At 37.0% G+C, this 15,740-nt stretch overlaps 1 protein-coding gene across 1 annotated transcript; it reads left to right on the top strand.

Moving 5' to 3' along the window:
• Positions 1–454: 454 nt before the first annotated feature.
• On the top strand, positions 455–15,348 carry ptprc (protein tyrosine phosphatase receptor type C; the record flags this gene model as incomplete). The annotated part of the gene is made up of 25 exons (XM_083887769.1): positions 455–543; positions 626–739; positions 898–1,032; positions 1,127–1,270; positions 1,534–1,680; positions 2,393–2,604; positions 2,691–2,751; positions 2,844–2,952; positions 3,099–3,136; positions 4,459–4,568; positions 4,713–4,803; positions 5,237–5,313; positions 5,554–5,590; positions 5,689–5,786; positions 6,398–6,523; positions 6,628–6,785; positions 7,892–8,027; positions 8,789–8,938; positions 9,661–9,751; positions 10,405–10,547; positions 11,559–11,684; positions 12,038–12,154; positions 12,240–12,385; positions 13,201–13,336; positions 15,058–15,348. Exons 1-25 carry the CDS (start codon positions 504–506, stop codon positions 15,346–15,348), a joined length of 3,033 nt encoding a protein of 1,010 aa, XP_083743895.1. The 5' UTR covers positions 455–503.
• Positions 15,349–15,740: the final 392 nt, after the last annotated feature.

Genomic DNA, 15,740 nt, shown 5'->3' with positions numbered 1-15,740 from the left:
TAAACTCTCCCAGCGGTGACTACAACATAGTCATGACTGAAGACGGCCGACCAGCTATTGACGGAACATCCAAAGTTACCGTCTCCAACCAAACCTCATCACATAAATTCATAATGAGGCTGAAGCCCTGCACTGAATATGAGCATCGTGTCACTTTACTTCACAGTGATGGAAAGCTAACATCATGTTACTGCTCTGAACATAAAACTACAACAACTGAAATGAGTGAGTGAACATAATCTAGTATTTCCTTTTAAAATAACATGAGAAACGAGAACCTGGAAGACATTTCTGCATTATATATTTATATTTCAGATGACGGTGATGTTAAAGAAGTCAATGACAAACCTGGACATGTTTGTTATCAAACTGATTGGGACATCAGCTCTTTACAATCAACACAGAGCAACATTTCACCTCAGCCACATGGAAATAACACCTTCTGTGTCAAACCTGGCTTTAATGACATTTGCTCAAATTTTATCTTAACGTCAATAAACTGTATGAACTCCTCCTTTAACCTGGCCAAATACATCACTGCTGGTATGTATCAAAGAGTCTACCTTTATTTTAAAACACATGCCAGTCAGAATATTTATTTTTTTCTCTTTTTTTGTTTCCATAGAGTTTTTGAATCCAGAGCAAATCACTCAGATTCCTTCAAATCAATTTCCTGCCGACATAAAAGCTGAATTACCACCAAACTGTAAGAACCTCTCCACTGAGTACACGTGCTGGGGTAAGTGGAGAGACAATGTGACGACAATGAGGAGAATAAAGATTAGTTTTATTTATTTATAAAGTAATTCTAATGATTTTTGATGAAAGGGAAATGTTTAGTCTTCTGTTTAAATTGCAGTAGTAAGAATAACCAGCTTGTTCTTTGTGTTTCCTCAGAACCTGACAGAGACAATGAGCTGAAGACACTGTCTGAACTGGAGCCTTTCACTGACTACACTTGTACTGGTCACATCAAGGACAACGATGTCCTCATAAAAAACACAAGTGATCTTCACTTCCGGGTTGACTGTGGTACGTTGGTGTTCACTGCATCTGCTGTGATGCTGTGGACTGAATATCATGTCAGTGTCAGTGTCAGTGCTCAGTGTGTGATGTGTTCCAACAGATCTAACACCGACCTTCACAAAGACAAGTCTAACTAATACGTCCGTTGAGTTGAAGTTTAGTTGGAAAACAGCCAGTCCAAAGTGTAAAGACGACGATCTTCAGAAACTTTCATACAGCTGCAGCTGTGGAAACACTCCTACAGGTAAGTTATTTTGTTTTATTGTTGCCAACATTTTAGAAAGCTAATTGTGTGTTGGTGTAATGAAACATCTAAACAACTTGATAAAGACAAACTACAGTGAAACACCTTACAGTACGCTATTAAATGTATCTTGGTTTAACTTTCTTGTTGATTCACATTAATTTCCTTGTCACATAAGTGGAAACCTGACCAAAAATGGTCTTGTTAACTATTAAAATACAAATAGTACTCAATAAATAACAGCTTGTGAAACTTTGTTACAGTTCAAGCTATCAAAGTGATGTCAGGAGGAAAGTGTAACATCGCTGGACTGAACCCATACACTGACTACAAATGTAAAGTCCAACCTATTTACAACAGATACGTTCTCAAGAAGTTTACTGTCCAGGATGTTAAAACTGAGGCTGGAGGTAAGTCACACACAAAAGTAAACCACAGCACTACTCATTGCTCTGTTGTGCATAAACATAATGTATGCACAGTGGAACCAAACACGACAACAATTCCCATCATGCCCTGCTTCTTCCTAATACCAACAAACCATAGAATCAAACTTAGTCATTATTTCGTTCTGATTGTGAAACCGCTTCATTCATTCTTTAGAATAATATTTAAAAAAATAAAATAAAAAAAAGCAAACACATACAATACAAACAAATAAAAAAAGAATCCAAAACAAGAATGAAAAGGAGCAGTAAGAAGATGAGTCTTATATGAACTGCACTCACAAAACCTTTCAACCTAAAAAAACGAAAGAATAAGATTAATGTAGAATATAATACAATAAAGATACAGAATAAAATAAAATAAGGTTGCTATACACTACCGTTCAAAAGCTTTTTTTTTTTTTTTTTTTTTTTTTAAAAATCAATATAACATCAGAATCAGAAATACACTCTATACATTGTTAATGTGGTAAACGACTATTCTAGCTGCAAACGTCTGGTTTTTAATGGACTATGTACATAGGTGTATAGAGGCCCATTTACAACAACCATCTCTCCAGTGTTCTAATCGTACATTTTACCTCAATGTTGTCATCTAATTTATGTATTGATTTGTTTGTACTTTGCATTTGTTGTGCCTATGTCATGTTTCATGTTCTTTCTTTCTCTTTCACAGTACCGACACAAATTCCCTCAGTGTCACTGCATCTTCAAGAGCATAATATGATTAAAGTGACATGTGAATACTCAGTTGATAAGTTTAAAGGGCCAAAGAGAAAGTACAAAGCACAACTACTTTATGGTAGTGTGATTGATCGGAAGGCTGAAAAGGATAAGTGTGAGTTTGTGTTCGACAATCTGAGATACTCCACAACGTACGAAGTGCAGGTTTGTACCCTTTGTTTTTAGATTCACTCTCTCATTAACTTCTCATGCTCTTGTAGCTGATGAAGGGATTTTCTTTGTGTGTCCAGGTGACTGCAAACAACGGAGAATTGCAGAGTATACCCCGGAGTGGCTCATTTTCTACCAAATGTATGTGCTTTTTTTAAGCAAATGATGTCATGTTGTTTATTGATTCCTTTACACGGTGTCTTTAATGGCAATGCCATGCCACCTTTTTACAGATAATGACAAAGCTGTCATTGGTTTTCTCATCTTTCTCATCATCCTCACATCTGTGGCTTTGCTGGTTGTTACCTACAAGATCTACGTTCTGAAGAAGAGAAGGTCTCGGTAAGAATAAGTCTTCATATTTGCTTTACAGGAATGGAACTAGTTCACATTTGAAGTGCATTTTCACAGAACAGCCTAATAAACTGTATAGTCCTCATTACATTCTGTATTCTAGATAAAACTTTTGTAATCTATTATCATTGCAGTGACATGGGTGAAAACGTGGAGCTTATTCAACCAGCAAGTGAGTAGATTTGAGCATTGGACTCTAGGTTTTTTGGTTTCTCAGTCTTTCAGCTGAAATCAAACTATGAGTCGTTTTCGGTCAACACCTGGATTCGACCCACTGGTGTTTTTCAACTCAACTAGGCACGAGTGTTAGAGTCCAGAGTGCAGAGTTAGGGGTTAGGGCAAACAAAAAAATGAAACCCTGGGCAGTAAGTTACAGACAATGACATTACAAACATTAGTGTGTAAAAGAGTAACATGGGAGTCAAACCAAATGCTTTACCTCCTTAACGTGGGCGGGGTCATCGCAGCACGGCTGCATGAAACCTTCATGACTTTATACGCAACACACACAAACAAGTGACTTGTAAAGCAGTTGTTTTCAGTGTCACTGAATCATTAGAATCAGTTCATTAAAAAGACTAACGCAGTGCCCGTAAGGAAGTATGGGCACACCGCAAATAAAATACGCCTTGTAAAGAGATTGCAGCGTGGCTGACAGTCACAAAACAGCAAGCTACGCTAATGCTAATTGTAGCCTCGCTAACTTACCTTTGGAAACAGGTTCGCCAAGTTAGCCGCAAAATAGTAGCATGCTAATGCTAAACAAATATGTGCTCGAGTATTGGTGAATGGACACCGAATTCGTCGTTTCAGTATAACACCATGTTCTGCGGTGAACCGTGTGAAAATGTCTCACCCACCGTGAGGACAGCCTCTCACTCCAGACAGCGCAGCTGCTGCTGATGAGCCGCTGTCTGCCTGGTGTGGCGTGATCAATCAGCGAAAGTGTAGCACCATAAATCAGTGAAAATTAAAATTTCTCCAAAAAATTGGAAATCAAAGATGCACACCATCGGGCCATGCTCAACCCATATCCATAGTCTTAGGGCTGACTAACGGTCAGCGAGATATGCCCAGGTACCAGGTACTATCGCTGATGGAAAAGCAAAATAACTGTGCCATGCTGAGGTGAGTCGAGAAACACGCCATAAGCGAACTACCGGTGGAAACCTCATCGAAAGCTACTTGATGACAACACACTTAACTAAGTACCAGATTGCTGTTATTTATATTATCACTAGGGGGCGCCTATTTTAAAAATGTATGCCGGGGTCATAATTCCTTCATAGGACTTATATTTACGTTTCGTTGGAAGACAGTATAGCTTTTTCTAGGTGATTCAAGCAATCGGCTCCTGTTTTCAGTCCATGATTGATATGGCAGATATTGCAGAGGCCTGCTTTAAGAGACCCGCACTAACAATTGCTTACTGTACATAATGTAAAACTAGCAGTTGTGGCATGTATTGAAAGTGTTTCTTATTTGCTGCTGTAGATGAAGAGGAGAACCTGCTGCCTATCGAGCCAATCCCAGCAGAGCTTCTGCTGGAGGCCTACAAGAGGAAGCTTGCAGATGAAGCACGGCTTTTCCTGGAAGAGTTTCAGGTGAATTTACTCTCTGGGTTTTTTTTTGTTGTTGCTGAGGGATTGGATCGTTTTGTTGACAGGCTGTGAACAGCAAGCATTGAATAAAGTATAAAGAATCCCATAAATGTCCCATAAATGACATTGTACATTGTCTGCTTTCAGAGCATCCCCAGAATTTTCTCTCGGTACTCTGTGAAAGAGGCCAAGAAGAACTGCAATGTTCCCAAAAACCGCTACGTGGACATCTTGCCATGTGAGTGAAAATGTGTCCAACAACATCTGACATGTTTTAAGTAAAATAAATGAAGACTCTCAGCAAATGTCATTGGTTATGCATTTGGATTCAACCTTTAGTATCATCATAAAACACCATCAATAGTATTTTAGATTAGGAACTTCTTTTTCAAGGGAATCCTGGCTGAGATTTGCAGCAGAAAATACTCAACACAATTACAAATGTGCACAGTTAAAACACAAGCAAAAGATAGACAAAAAAAATGGCATTCACAAGCAGCTAATGAATAAATAACCAAATAAAATTTAAAGAACATTATACACTTCATATCCTACATATTGATATTTCGATATCTCCGAAAAAGAAAATACGCCTGTAAAGTTAATGCCTGTGTCACTGTGTGTCACTCTGTACCCTGAGATATTTTCTCTGTTTTTCTGCCTTCAACCAGATGACTATAACCGTGTGCAGTTAACCACAGGAAGTGGAGAGACAGGGTGTGACTACATCAACGCCAGCTTCATTGATGTATGGACAACAGCTCACAGATCACACTTCCACTGCTTTTAATGCCACTGCTGCTCTAATCTGCCTGAGATTATGACACACATTTACTATACATTGTTTGAATCTTATTGCCATTGTCCGATGAGCCTGGCTATGTATGTGCAAAGTATTTTTTTTTCTTTTTACAGACACGGATTATGACATTAGCAAGAGCAATGAGGGTTTTACAAAAACACACTTTACTTATTTTTTTTACTGCAGGGATACAAGGAACCAAAGAAGTACATTGCAGCTCAAGGTAAAAGTCATGATAAAAAGTCATATTGTTCCATAAACTCAGTCAGTAAACTTACATTGTTTTGTATCAATGTGTGTGTGTGTGTGTGTGTTGTATAGGGCCAAAGGATGACACTGTGACTGACTTCTGGAGGATGATCTGGGAGCAGCAGTCGTCTATTATCGTCATGGTGACGCGCTGTGAAGAGGGAAACAGGGTAAGATGATTTCTGGTTTTAAGTTAGTGATTGTTGCGTTGTCCATTTAAAGTTTATGTTCTCCTCCTCTTCCCGCTCAACCTTGTAAGCACGTTGTGTGTTTACAAAATTAACTAAATTTGTAGCGAAAGTGTGCTTATTTTCCGTCTTTATTTCATGCATAAGCCTTTTGGCTTCATATGAAGTGTATTCATCTTTATAAGGAGTTGTGTTTAATTACCACTGCAATTTACCAAGAGTGCTCCTGCTCTGGATCTGTGTCATATGAGCACTAAGGGTAAAAATGGCATCTTTTCCGGGTTTTTTATGACACAATATTTATTACAACTTTTCTGAATCTTACACCTGGTATATACACCATTTTACAAAAAACTGCTGGAGAGCTCATATTGAGATAACCTGTATAAATAAAGGTTAAATAAACAACTGTTGAAATGTATTTACACTACAATCCATCCACGTTGTATTAAAATAGATAAGAACAGTGAAGCCACAAAGACAACCAACCCTCATCCAATGTACTTCAGGAAAATGTCTTTGTTTTGAAGTGATCTGCACTTAAATAGAAATATACACACTTTTGTGAGTGTTTTTTTACTCTCCTGTCTCAGGTCAAGTGTGCGCAGTACTGGCCGTCTCCACAGCGAGAAACAGAGATCTACAATGAGTTTGTTGTGAAGCTGAACTCAGAGGAACACTGTCCAGATTACACCATCCGCCACCTCTGCCTAATTAATGTGAGTCTCCCTCTGTTAGTATTTAAAGATGTTTCATTATTTTTCTGTATATATATATATATATATACTCTATATATAATGTATGTGCATGTGTGTGTCAGCAGAAGAGGGAGAAGAGCTCAGAGAGAGAAGTGACCCACATCCAGTTCAGGAGTTGGCCCGACCACGGCGTTCCAGATGAGCCACACCTCCTCCTGAAGCTGAGGCGGCGCGTCAATGCGTTCAAGAACTTCTTCAGTGGCCCCATTGTTGTCCACTGCAGGTACAAACAAGGTCCCCATCACAAATATCAACATAAACAGCATCCTGTAGTAGACACTAACTAAAATACTCATACGATAGTATGCAATACATCTAAATGTATTTTAAAATAACAGATGAAGCCCACAATGATGATCGGACTACACTCAAGGTGTGTTTCATCACAGTGCAGTCGCATTATTTAGTCTACAGCTGAAACTGTCATTGGTGTATGCACAATCTCTTGTCATATTTAAATGTAACATCGTATTACCATCCAATACAATAATTACTTAGAAGCTAATAATCCTGACATGATGAAGGGACCCTGTCACGTTGTACACACCATAGGACTGAGAAAATATAAGTTCAAAGTCTAAAAGAGTGAAGTTATAACTCCAATCATTAAATGGAGAACAAATAAATAACTAAAACATTTTTGAAAAAGGCCAATGTAGCTCTGAAAGATTATGACTTAACCATGTTTCTGTGTGACTTTAAATTTTAAGGTCCAGGCAAATAAAAGTAGACGTCCAATCTGCAGGAGAACCTCACATATTATTACATATTCTTATGTCATAGTGTTCTATTGTTCTATTGAACATTAGTATTTCACAATATTTTAAAAAATCCCAAAAAATGTGGCATTGAAATATTTTGAAGAAATGTTATCATCTTATTAAAATACAAATCCCAAAAATGTATTTAAAGTCATTTTAGAAGTACATATTTTAAATAAATGTATCAGAAACACTGCCCATCCCAGATTGCATGTACTTATACTTTTATATATTTAACTTTGTCCTCTACACAGTTATTTAACAGATAAATACATTAATTTTTTTTAATAAATTGTCATTTCACTGCCCAAAAAATAAAGTTTTTAACTGATTTCCAGGGAAACGTGTTATTTGATCATCAAATGGACACGTCTTTCAAATAAAATCAAAGCCCTGCACTGCTCTGTTTCTGTCAATTACAACAAGTTTTATGAGTTAAAGATCTGAAAAAACAAACTCAAACAAAGCCAGCAGCATCATAATGATTTTAAGTGTATTCTTCATTCCTCTGTTCTTCCTATTAATGGTAGAAAAAACAACATACTCTGTCATCCTCTCTCCTGTCCAGTGCTGGAGTGGGCAGGACAGGAACCTACATTGCCATTGATGCCATGATGGAGGGTCTGGAGGCGGAGGGCAGAGTGGACATCTATGGTTACATCGTCCAGCTCCGCAGACATAGATGTCTCATGGTTCAAGTAGAGGTAAAAACAGCTATTGAATCCACTGCCCTGTGTGTGTTTAGATGTTTCCCTGCTCCGAAACACCTGATTCTGATCAGCCCCTCAGTAAACTCTGCTGAAGCCTAGATGATAAGGACCTATTTATTTAAATCAGGTGTGTTGGAGCAAAGAAACTCCGAGAACATGCAGGGCAGTGGACCTGTGACCCTCATGCGAAGGATAAAAGGGAAAAAGATGCATGCATACCGTAAAGCAGAGAAATAGAGCTTTGCGCCCATATTCTTGTCATTACGGTAGCCCTCAGGACTTCTGCCGAACGACCGTCCAATCACAGATAAGATTCACCAGCGTGTCACACATGTTTGTGACGTCAGCTTCTCAGTACTGTGATACCTAAACGGTTGAATAACTGCCAGATATTGAAAGTGAAAGTTATCTTGGAAAAAGAGGCGAGCGAAGCACTCACTCATTTAAGATTTTATAGACAATTCTACAGCCATAAAATCTAAATAAATCCAGGCTAATGTCATAAGAGGGTTATAGAGCTTACAGGTACACTGCACAAAGCAAATGAACATTAACACGCAGATGAACAAAGATAACGCTCAGCGATCTTTAGAGCCTGCCCGAGCAAAAAAAAAAAACGTTATACATTATTGTACAGATAAATAAATAAATGATTACATGGATTTGAAATCTAAGATGGTCTAATAGTGTATTTGTGACACACCCTTCGTTGTGTAATGTGTAAATGAATATTGTGTATATTTGTGCTCGCACAGGCCCAGTACATCCTGATTCACCAGGCTCTGCTGGAGCACAACCAGTTTGGAGAGACTGAGATGACGCTGTCGGAGCTCCACAGCACTCTGACTACACTCAAGCAGAAGAGCTCAGAGAGTGACCTCACCCTCATGGAGGAGGAGTTTGAGGTATGGCACGTTTTAATCAGGGCGTTGTTATTTTAGAATATTGGATTTTAGCTATGACGTATTTATGCAGCGATTATTCGATTCATTTATTATTAATTGATTACTATTTTGATCATCAATTCTTTTGAGTGTTTGTTCAACAAGCTTCCTTATTTTCAGCTTAAATGTGAATCTGTTCTGAAATCATTTCATCTGAATGATTTTTGTTTGTGGACGAAACAAGACATTTAAAAAAAACATAATTATTTCCAGGTTTGAGAAACGCTGATCAACATTTATCAACATTTTACAAACAAAGTACTCGAGTATGCAGTAAATAATCCACAGATTAATAGATTATTATAATATAATATAATATATTATAATATAATATATTGTAATAATTAGTTGCAATAAAGTTACAAAGTGCTGAAACAACAATGAAAGATAATTAATATGAGGCTGTTAAAAACAAAAATGTGATGTAATGTTGTAAAAAAAAATAATTATTAATTATGTAGGGATAATTTGCATCTATAACCATTATATTACTGATATAGTGTGGGAGAGATTATTAAGTAAATGAGCCACATTTACCATTTTAATCCCTAGTTTGTTCATTTAAATTCTTATGAATCATTATAAATTGGTGTGTATATATATATATATATATATATATGTGTGTGTGTGTGTGTGTGTATATTTGTATATACTTATGTGTTTTTAAATATCTTGTAATTCAGACACTCCCTTCATATAAAAACTGGAGGACAATCAACACTGGGATCACTGAGGAAAACAAGGGAAAGAATCGCTCTCTCTCTGTCATTCCATGTGAGTATCAGCTCAATATATTATTATTGTTGTTGTTGTTGCCTGTACACTATGCTTATATGCACTGTTGTAATGTAACGAAGCACAAAGCACTTTGTTACTATACTTATATTCACTTATCTGTACTTTACTTTGTTATTTATACTTTTAGAGTTGGTTATGGTCTGTATTTACATAGAGCTTTTCTAGTCTTGATGAACTGCTTTACACTACAGTTTTCACCCATTCACACATCTTTCATACCCATTCACACGCTTCAACATGGGGTTAAGTGTCTTGCTCAAGGACACATACAGACTAGAAGAGTCAGGAATTAAACCCACAACCTTCCATTTGAAAGACAGCTCACCCTACCACTCTTAGATAATCACGTTTGTTACTTAAGTACAGTAAATATATACTTTAAGACTTTTACTCAAGTAATAATTACTTCAACTTCGACCAAAGTCATTTTCTGTCAAGGTAATTTATATACATATATATATATAAGGACTGAATTTGCATGAAATTGATGATTAGATACCATTAAGATACACTAATGATAGTACATTAGGGTACTATCAGTGTTTTTCTTTTTCACAAAGAAGGTAGTTTATTTTGAGAAAGCTACTGTCAAGAATATTTCCATTTGAACTCACATTGTCCGCTCTCAGACGACTACAACCGAGTGTTGCTGAAGCTGGACGAAGGATGCAGCCACGATAGTGACCCCAACGATGGCGAGGAAGAGGAGGAAGAGTCGTCAGACGAAGAGGACGAGGACTCTGCTCGATACATTAATGCGTCCTACATCACCGTACGTTGCTTTGAATGAATGAATGTCTTTGTTTGGGTTACATTCATATGAAAGTGTGCTAATAACTGAAAAAGGGATAAAGTGAAAGGCAGAAGTGCTTGGAGAAGAAGAGAAAATACATAAAACATTAGACTTTAGATTATTATACTGAAATGTCAGTTCACATTGTAAGATGTCATTATTTTACATTTCAAACTTTATTTTGAACCCAAAATGAATTTTACTTACACACATCTGTGTTTAGTGTTTGTTTCAAACATACATCATCCTCATAATATATCATTTCCTTCTCTTAGTTTAAAGAAACAGGAAGAGTTTCATTCATCACACAAAAAAATCATCTCACATGCTTTTGAATCTACAACATCTAGATTTTAGATTTTAACATGATGAAAAACTGATTTGTGGATTCCAGATATCCAACTACATTTATTATTTTAGTTTTTCTTTCCTGAGGTTTGATTATACCATCTAAGTATTTCCCCAACTGTTGACACGTTAAGCTTTACAAGTGAAGAGTACAATCTATAATAAGGCAGTTTTTATTCAATAAATCCTTTCTTTTATAAAGAATAGCAATAGATTTGGATAATTTACATTTTTAATGTGTTATGTGTGGTTTTTGGTCGACAGTGACTCCCAAAAACGTTTAATTTCAACATCCATTAAATTTAACGCGAGAAGTGACGTCACTAATATTCATCATTTCAATCGTTTTTGTTAACTATAATAACCTTGATCCATTCATAAGTGCTGTGGTTTATCTTCTATTTTCCTCTAAATGGGAATATAATTAACAAAATGAACATGACATTATAAATCACGTGTCCTCCGGGTTATATTTTCTAAATATATTATAATATATTTTTACTTCCTGGTTGGCCTCACTGAGCAAACGGAAGACAATGCCACTTTTTTATTTTGGTAAATAGTAAATAAATGCCTATTATTTATGCAGTTTATTTAACAGGTTGATTTACACACAGTTCTTGGCATCTTATGACCACACAGGGTTACTGGGGGCCACATGCCATGATCGCAGCACAGACTCCCCTGACACACACCATGGCTGATTTCTGGTTGATGGTTTACCAGAAGAAAGCGTCCACTATTGTCACACTCTCAGAGGGAGATCAGGTAAGCTCTTTTATACATGATTGATAGATAGATAGATAGATAGATAGATAGATAGATAGATAGATAGATAGATAGATAGATAGATAGATAGATAGATAGATAGATAGATAGATAGATAGATAGATAGATAGATAGATAGATAGATAGATAGATAGATAGATAGATAGATAGACACAAACCTTATTAGTTTATGGACAAAAGGTTATTACTTTATTGATTCTGACTTTTTATTACATTTAGAACAACATTAATATTACGTTATTGACACTTATCATGTTTTATTAGTAGTATAGTCGTAGATAAGTGGCTGCTACAAGCTTTAGATAAATGACTAGTTCCCTTTTTGTCCTCAGGAGGCTGTGTACTGGGATAACGGCAAAAAGACATTTGAGGACATGGAGGTAGAGGTGACCAGCACAGAGTCCACGGCAGCTTTCATCATCCGCAACATGCTGATCCGTCATGTCAAGGTAACACAAGAGCCACTGAGCGATTTAACCATTTACTACTACTACTGTACTTTATCAGCGACGTTTAAACTCCGTCTGTCTCCAGAGGAAAGAGGGTCGGACCGTGAGACAGCTGCAGTTCCTCAAGTGGGTGAACAGCGAGCTGCCAGAGACGCCTCAGGACCTCACGGGCGCGATCAAGGAAATCAAGGGCGGCGGCAGCAGATCACAGACTATTGTGGTCCACTGCAAGTAAGACAAAGCACACAGAAAATGTCCTCGAGAAACCTGAGGACATAAAGAGTCGCATCAGCTTTTTATTTTAGTTGCCAAGATTTAACAATGAATGTCAGGTGGAGCAGTACACTATGGAATGAATTAAGAATATATATGATACATTTCAGAAGAATCTATTATTCTGAGTAGTTTAAATACAATATAACTCTTCTGGCTAAAGTTAATAGTCTTTTCTCGGTCAATAATGTATCTATAAATTGTAATTAAGAATCATGCTTGGTAAATAATGTACTGTTTGAATTTGACCAATGATTATAGACAAAGAAAATGTTTAACTACTTATTTATTTACTATATATTTAAGAACACTGTATTATTTTTAATCAGTGGTTCTTTATAGTTTTCTGTAAAAACATTATATTCGAGCTTATAATTACATACTGATTGTATTTAATAATATGGACTCTGTGTCTGTCTGTGTTTATTAGGAGTAAGTTTTTAGTTTTGTTAATCTATTTGTATTTTATTGCAATTGTGCATCTGCGTGACCTGTAAAGGTCAGTACATTTTATTTAAACAGCACATTTCACAGATATGGAATGGCAAAGTGCTTCACAATTAAAATACATAAAATAAACGCTTAAATATGGGTTTTAAAAACACAATAAAAAGAATGAAACTGTAAAAAATTAAAACCATTGTTTGACTAAAAACCTGTTGACAAAGAACATCTTGACCATGCAAAGCTCTAAAGCTTAGGCTCAGGATTTTAAAAATGTAAAATGTATACAGTTGTAGTTGACGTGTGTCCGTGTGCTCGTGTCTCCTCAGCGACGGCTCGTCCCGCACAGGGATCTTCTGCGCTCTGTGGAGTCTGCTGGACAGCGCTAAGACTGAGAAAGTGCTGGATGTTTTCCAGGTGGTGAAAACCTTACGCAAGGAGAGACAGAATATGATCCCCAGTGTGGTAAGAGAGTGGAACCGTCTGCCCAGAATTATAGCACAGCTTAATAATGGACAGAGAATATTGTGTAAATGTTGTCATGGAAACCACTAGTCGCACAATTTAGCCCAATTCTAACTCACTTTAAAGGTTTTAAATGTCCTCGTAAAGCAGGTTCTTTGTTTTCATGTCTTCAGACTGTTTTAGTGAGTTTAGAGCAGGATGACGACGCAGCTCTGCGTCACAGAAGAATCGCTGATACTAATTCCCAAAGACCCACAAAAGTGTCATGGGAGATTATTTTTTTTGACAGGGACACGACTCATTTGCATTATTTATTTTCAGCCTCTTACTTCCCTCTGAGCCTCATGCTTCTTTTCACCACAGTCACAGTTTCTGCCATAATAACCCACAATTCAGCAGCCAGACACGAGAACTAAATGCTTGGCTCGTTACAAAATGCTCGAATAGAAAAAGACGACAGCTTAATTTAGCCCGACTATGGCCTGTGAGGTAATCTATAAGTACAAAAGGGGGATTTTTTTTGTTGATTTTTTTCACAAAAGACAAAATACGGAAAAAGGACTTGATGTCTCTTTTACAGTGCCCACAATTCCTACAATGCACTACACAATTACTAAATGCATAAATGTGGTCTTGTTTATGAAGTTTTAACATAAAATGAAGTTGGAACTCATTTATCAAACATGCATCTCTTAGAAATGACTGCTTTATCTCTTCAAAACAACCTAACATATTACAAAAATTGCTCTTGTCATAATTTATAGTGTGAATTGATTATGCATGGAGTGTCGCGTACAACCCCTTAACTTGTGGTTAGTTGTGTCTAAGGGTTGAGTTGTGAGAAAACAGCACTGCTGCGTGCACAGCCTCAAAGGTTAAAGTCAGTAAAGAAATCTGTGTAAAGCAGCTTTGAGTGACCATTCAAGACTAGAAAAGTGCTATATAAATACAGACCACCATCGTACTATTTAAGTGCAGTAGAACAGTGTGTATTTGTTTCCGTATTGACAGTGTTACAGGTTTTTCTCACCTTTATTTTTTTCTACTGCTGCATAAAATAATCGCCATGTTCTCATAACAATATCTGTGCATGCACTAACATCTTGAGAGTGCAACGAGCCAACGAGCCGTTAAACATGCACGACTTCATGGTAATGTTTCCGCCCTAAACCTGTGCTGTGTGTGTTACAGAAGTCTGAAATGTAGAACGCTCAACGCCTTCTTTTCTCACTGCCACTAGACTCAAACAGTTGCTCAGTTTGCGTAATCCAGTCCAATCCAACTTTACTTGTAAAGCACTTTGTGAAACAGCCACAGTGAACCACAGTGCTGTACATAAAACACACAGTAAATGAAAGGCGTAATAGCTCACAAGAGGCGATACGATGCATCTAAAACAACTGAAATAAATTAAAAGACATAAAAACGTGGATAAAAACCGTAATAAAAATAGGTCAAATATATATTTTAAAAAAACAGACTGAAATGGAAATTACATCGACAACTTAAACCGTGTCAAAGGCCAATGAAAAGAGGTGAGTGTATTTACACTTATTTTGTGTTATTTTATTACTTAACCTATTTATCTTTTTTAACTATTTATCTATTTCTTTTGACTTTTAATTTGGAGTTTGTGTGGACAGCAAGGAATAATTCTGTTTTCTTACTGTACATATGACGATAAACTCTCTGAATCTTGACTGTGTGTGTGTGTGTTACAGGAGCAGTACCAGTTCTTGTATGACGCTGTGCAGAGCGTCTTTCCTGTCCAGAATGGGGATGTGAAAGCACCACAGGCTCCTGCAGCTGACTCCATGCAGATTGTAAATGAAACCTCAGCAGCAGCAGCAGCACAGCAGTCAGCTGTGGAGAACACTGCTGAGCAGGCAGCCAGCACTACCAGCACCGACCAGCAGGGGGCGGCAGATGGCAACAAGAAAGAGGAGGCTGAGTCCAGTGGTCCCACAGAGACAATGGAGGACACCACCAACGGTCCCCCTCTGGTGGTGTGAGAGCGCTTCACTGCTCTTCAGCTCAATTCAGTGCTTTCTTTCTTTTTTCGTTCTTCCGTGAATGTATAAAAACATTGTAAAGCTTTTACACAACATGGTTTCAACCATGGTACAGGATTTGATCCAAGCTTTTAATGTTTAGGTTGTTTTGGGGTTGTTTTATTTTAACAAAAGGATATGATATTAATTAAGTTATAAATATATCAGTCGATAAATGAGCAACAATTTAAAAAAAAAAAGAAAAAATGCTGTTGTCAAACTACGTGGCCTTGGATTTTAATGTATATTGCAAGATATCACAACTGAATTTTTAATATACTATACAGTAGATGTTGTTTTTTTGTTTTTTAATATATCCCACTGTTACTGCATTTTGAGGGTTTTTTATGTAT

Source organism: Microchirus variegatus (genome assembly GCF_963457635.1).
Source record: "Microchirus variegatus genome assembly, chromosome: 4".
NCBI lineage: Eukaryota > Metazoa > Chordata > Actinopteri > Pleuronectiformes > Soleidae > Microchirus > Microchirus variegatus.
The sequence above is the reverse complement of the archived record's forward strand: the minus strand, read 5'-3'. Positions and strand labels throughout refer to the sequence as shown.